The sequence below is a fragment of the Manis pentadactyla genome, chromosome 9 (genome assembly GCF_030020395.1).
Source record: "Manis pentadactyla isolate mManPen7 chromosome 9, mManPen7.hap1, whole genome shotgun sequence".
Classification (NCBI taxonomy): domain Eukaryota; kingdom Metazoa; phylum Chordata; class Mammalia; order Pholidota; family Manidae; genus Manis; species Manis pentadactyla.
This window is the reverse complement of record NC_080027.1, coordinates 19,664,989-19,669,822: the sequence shown is the minus strand read 5'-3', so window position 1 is coordinate 19,669,822 and position 4,834 is coordinate 19,664,989. Positions and strand designations below refer to the sequence as shown.

The following is a 4,834-nucleotide window of genomic DNA, read 5'->3' as shown; positions in this document are numbered from 1 at the left end:
GATACTAGTACTGCATCACCTGCATTTTTCTCCCTATTGTTCGCATGAAATATCTTTTTCCATCCCTTCAATTTTAGTCTGTGTATGTCTTTAGGTTTAAAGTGAGTTTCTTGTAGGTAGCATATAGATGGGTCTTGTTTTTTTATCCATTCAGTGACTTTATGTTTTTTGATTGGAGCATTCAGACCATTTACATTTAGTTTGTTTATGAATAGGTATATATTTATTGCCATTGCAGGCTTTAGATTCGTGGTTACCAAAGTTTCAAGGTTAACTTCTTTACTATTTAAAAGTCTGACTTAATTCACTTAATATGCTACTACAAACACAATCTAAAAGTTCTTTTTTTCTCTTCCTTTTCTTCCTCTTCCATTCTTTATATATTAGGTATCATACTCTGTACTCTTTGTTTATCCCTTGATTGACTTTGAGGATAGTAATTAACTGTTCTTAGTTCTTGCTTAGTAATCAACTGTTCTACTTTCTTTTCTCTGGTTTTATTACCTCTGGTGACAGCTATTAAACCTTAAGAACACTTCCATCTATAACAGTCCCTCCAAAACACACTGTAGAGATGCTTTGTGGGAGGTAAATTCTCTCAGCTTTTGCTTATCTGGAAATTGCTTAAACCCTCCTTCAAATTTAAATGATAATCTTGCCCAATAAAGTATTCTTGGTTTGAGGCCCTTCTGCTTCATTGCATTAAATACATCATACCAGTCCCTTCTGGCCTGTAAGTTTTCTGCTGAGAAGTCTGACGATAGTCTGATGGGTTTTCCTTTGTAGGTGATCTTATTTCTCTCTGGCTGTTTTAATAGTCTATCCTTATCCTTGATTTTTACCATTTTAATTATCATAAGTCTTGGTGTTGTCTTCCTTAGGTCCCTTGTCTGTACACTTTCTTTGCCTTAGAGACTATCTCCTTCCCCAGACTGAGGAAGTTTTAACCAATTGCTTCCTCAAAAACACTTTGTATCCCTTTATTTCTCTCTTCTTCTGGTACCTCTATAATATGAATATTGTTCCATTTGAATTGGTCACAGAGTTCTCTCAGTATTCTTTCATTCCTAGAGATTCTTTTTTCTCTGTGTACCTCAACTTCTTTGTATTTCACTTCTCTAATTTCTATTTCATTCATTGTCTGCTTCACCATATCTAACCTGCTTTTAATACCATCCATTTTATTCCTTAACAATTGGATCTCAGTCCTAAGTTCATTCCTGAGTTCTTGAAAATTTTTCTGTACCTCCAGGAGCATGTTTCTGATTTTTATTCTGAAATCTCTTTCAGGAATATTTATTACTTCAGTCTCACTTGATCCTTTTTCTGGTGGTGTTGAGATTTTGCTTTGAACAAGGTTCTTTTGATGTTTCATATTTGTATGTGGTGCCCTCTAGTGCCCACAAGCTCTACTCTCTGGAGCTGCTCAGGCTCTGGAGCAATATTGTAGGTCACAGAGGAGTGGTGCTGGTGCCTGGGGGAAGGAAAGAGCTGTTTCCTGCTTCCTGGCTACTATGCCTGTCTCCACTGCCAGAATCAGTGGGCGAAACATACAGGTATAAGCCTCTGTGCTTTGTGCTTGTAGCTGCTATAGGCAGGGCTTCCCTCTGGCTGGCCTGACACCAGGGCAGGATTTGCCAGTTTGAGAGCCAAGTGTGGACTGGCTGGGAGGAAGGCACAGAAGGCTGCATATCACAGTAGGGTGCCTTGGAGCTGCATAGCCAGTCAGGGGGATGGAGTGCCTGAAGATCATGAAAGTTCCCAACCTGCTGGGCACAGTGTACCAGGACAATTTTTTTTACCTGTCCTTTCTCCTGAGCATTAAGCTCTATGCAATCCTTGCCCCTTTAGCAGCTCTCTCGCTTTTAGGAAGTTTCCCAGACTGCCCATCCAAATCATCCAGATATAGATCCCTGTTTTCCACAAGCAGCTGTAATCTCAGTCTCTCCAGGTACTCCACCTGTCTTAGCTTTCCAACCCCACTAATCACCAGAGCACCATGCAATGTAGGTTTGTGCTCCCAGAGCAGATCTTCAGGGCTAGGTGTTCAGCAGTCCCAGGCTTCCACCCCCTCCCAGCTCCATTGTTCTTCCTCCTGCCCATGAGCTGGTGTGATGGAAGGGTATTTGTCCCACCAGATCACAGCTTTGGTATGTTACCCTATTTTGTGAGGTCTCTTCTTTACTCCAGGTGTATACAGTCTGGCACAGCCTTCTTTCCTGTTGCTTTTTCAGGATTAGTTGTATGCATTATATTTTTGTATTATATGTAGTCTCTCTCTTACCTCTCATGCAGCAATCTTTAATCCCTCCTCTCCTGGACTTTCAAAGAAATATCAACCCAGTAAGGGAATTGTCACAGACAGAATAGATTGTCCCCACAATTGTAAAACTCAGCAGTTTCATGTCTCACATGAGATTGGCTAGCTCTTCATGAACTAAGGATGTATGTTGGCATTGAATTGTCCTTATATAGGCTTTTTGTGGTATTCATGGAATTTGCTTCGGGAGATGCTCTGGATCAGCTGCCTACAGTTCTGGATGCTGGAAGTGTATGATCAAGTCGACAACTGACACAGCCCCTGGTGTGAGCTGTCTTCCTGGCTTGCAGACTGTATCTTCACACAGGCTTTCCTCTCTGTGTGACAAGCTGGCCTGGGTGTTTTTATGAATATCTCTCTTACTCAATCAGCCAACCTGTAAGAGGCATCATTTTTCTTGAATGTTTGGTTAGACTATGAGACATGCCTTGCACTAAACAATGAATAAGTGAAAGCCCTTATTCGAAAATCAGATTCTAACACCAATTCCTGTGGTCTTACCAAGTCACAGGTGGAAGTTCTATTAATTTAGAGAGTCATTAGTCACAGGGATGAAAGCACAGCATAGAGAATACAGTAAATCGGTAACAACTATGTTTACACGTAGCAACTACAATAGTTAGGGTGAGCATCTAATAATGAAGACAGCTTTGTTGTATACTTGAAACCAATATCATATTGTATATTAACTCCACTTCAGTAAAAAAAATAAAAAATTTAAAAAGCCTTTAACTACCTAGTAATTGGTGATATAATTGATACCTTTGTTAACTTCTTACAATAGAAAAATCACAAAATGCTGCTTTTTTTTTTTTCAAAGTCATTAACTGGCTCTCTCCTCTATAAACATGGAAGTGGGAAATCTCACTATCCTGACTGAATTCATCTTGGTGGGCTTCCCAACAGATCCCTGGTGGCAGCTGATTCTATTTGGAATATTTCTGATGCTCTACTTGATAACTTTGTCAGGGAACACGACCCTGGTTTTCTTAATCCACATTGATTTCTGCCTGCACGCACCTATGTACTTTTCCAATAGCAATCTGTCAATCTTGGATTTTCAGTACGCTTCTGTGTATAGTCCCAGAATCCTGGCCATTTGTGACTCAGAATATAACTGCATCTCCTTGGCCGGGTGTGGGGCTCAGTTGTTCTTTTCTTGTGTTGTAGCCTTCACTGAGTGTTACCTCCTAGCAGCCATGGCATATAACTGCCATGTGGCCATCTGCAACCCAGGACTTTATTCAAGTGCTATCTCCAGTTCTCTCTGTGCTGCATTCGTTGCTGGCTCCTACATAGGAGGGTTTTTGAATGTCATAGCCCATACTGCCAACACTTTCCACCTGAGTTTCTGTGGTAAGAATATCATTGACCATTTCTTATGTGATGCACCACCATTGGGGAAAATGTCTTGTACAGATACCTATGTCTATGTAAAAGTCCTCCTAGGTGTGGTGGGCTTCACGGTCCTCTTCAGCATTCTTGCCATCTTAATTTCCTATGTGCACATCCTCCTGCCTATCCTGAGGATCTGCTCAGCCTCAGGAAGGTGCAAGTCCTTTTCTACCTGTGCTTCTCACCTCATCTCTGTCATGCTCTTCTATGGGTCCTTGCTCTTCATGTACTCAAGGCCAAATTCCACATACCCTCTGGAAAGAGACAAAGTGGCTGCTTTGTTCTCCACCATGATCAACCCATTGCTCAACCATCTCATCTATAGCCTGAGAAACAAAGATATCAAAGAGTTCTTCTGGAAAGCATTATAGACCATAAGGTTACAGAGAGGAATGTGATCTTTTACATAATGCTCTGATTGCATTCTCCAAGTTATTAGCTTATATTCATGTTTCTAAACATTGCAATATTTCTGTAAATTCAAGTTATATTTAAAACAATGATATATTGATCAAACCACTCTTTAATGGTTGATTATTTGAGAGGGACTAAATCATTTTAAGCCTGTAATATTGGTGGGTTTGATGTTCCACAAAATTGTATTTTACTTCTCTGCAGGAGAAAATTTTCACAAAATTTATCTTCTTGAATATCTTTGGGAAATTTTGGAATGAGAAGTGTAATTTGATGGCTGTATACATGGTTTGACTTAGAAGCTTAGTGATCAAACTTGATCATGTGAGGAAAAGATCTGTATTGGTTCAACTGCTGGAAATTTATTAGAGATTTTTAAATATTTATTTTTAGTAAGGCATTCCCTCATTCCTTCATAAAGCTCTAATGAGTATATACAAAATATCTTTGTAAACCTTGTGCCTTCTACATCAATTTACTGAGTTACTGGGATTATATAAACAAGCCAATAAACCAATACCTCTCTAAATCAATGGAGAAATATGTGTCTCCAGAACTGTATATCAGCCTAAAGGAGAGATCTGTTCACAGGGAATGAACACTCTGCCATTCTCTCCATCACTTCACACCACCACATGTTCCCATGAAGGAAACTATGAACACCAGGGAGAACATACTGAATTAAACAAAACTGCAGACCCAACC

General features: G+C 39.8%; 1 protein-coding gene across 1 annotated transcript; it reads left to right on the top strand.

Moving 5' to 3' along the window:
- Positions 1 to 3,168: 3,168 nt before the first annotated feature.
- Positions 3,169 to 4,086, top strand: LOC118907981 (olfactory receptor 9G4-like). Its single transcript, XM_036877057.2, has one exon. The coding sequence runs from the start codon at positions 3,169 to 3,171 to the stop codon at positions 4,084 to 4,086; it is 918 nt and encodes a 305-aa protein (XP_036732952.2).
- Positions 4,087 to 4,834: the final 748 nt, after the last annotated feature.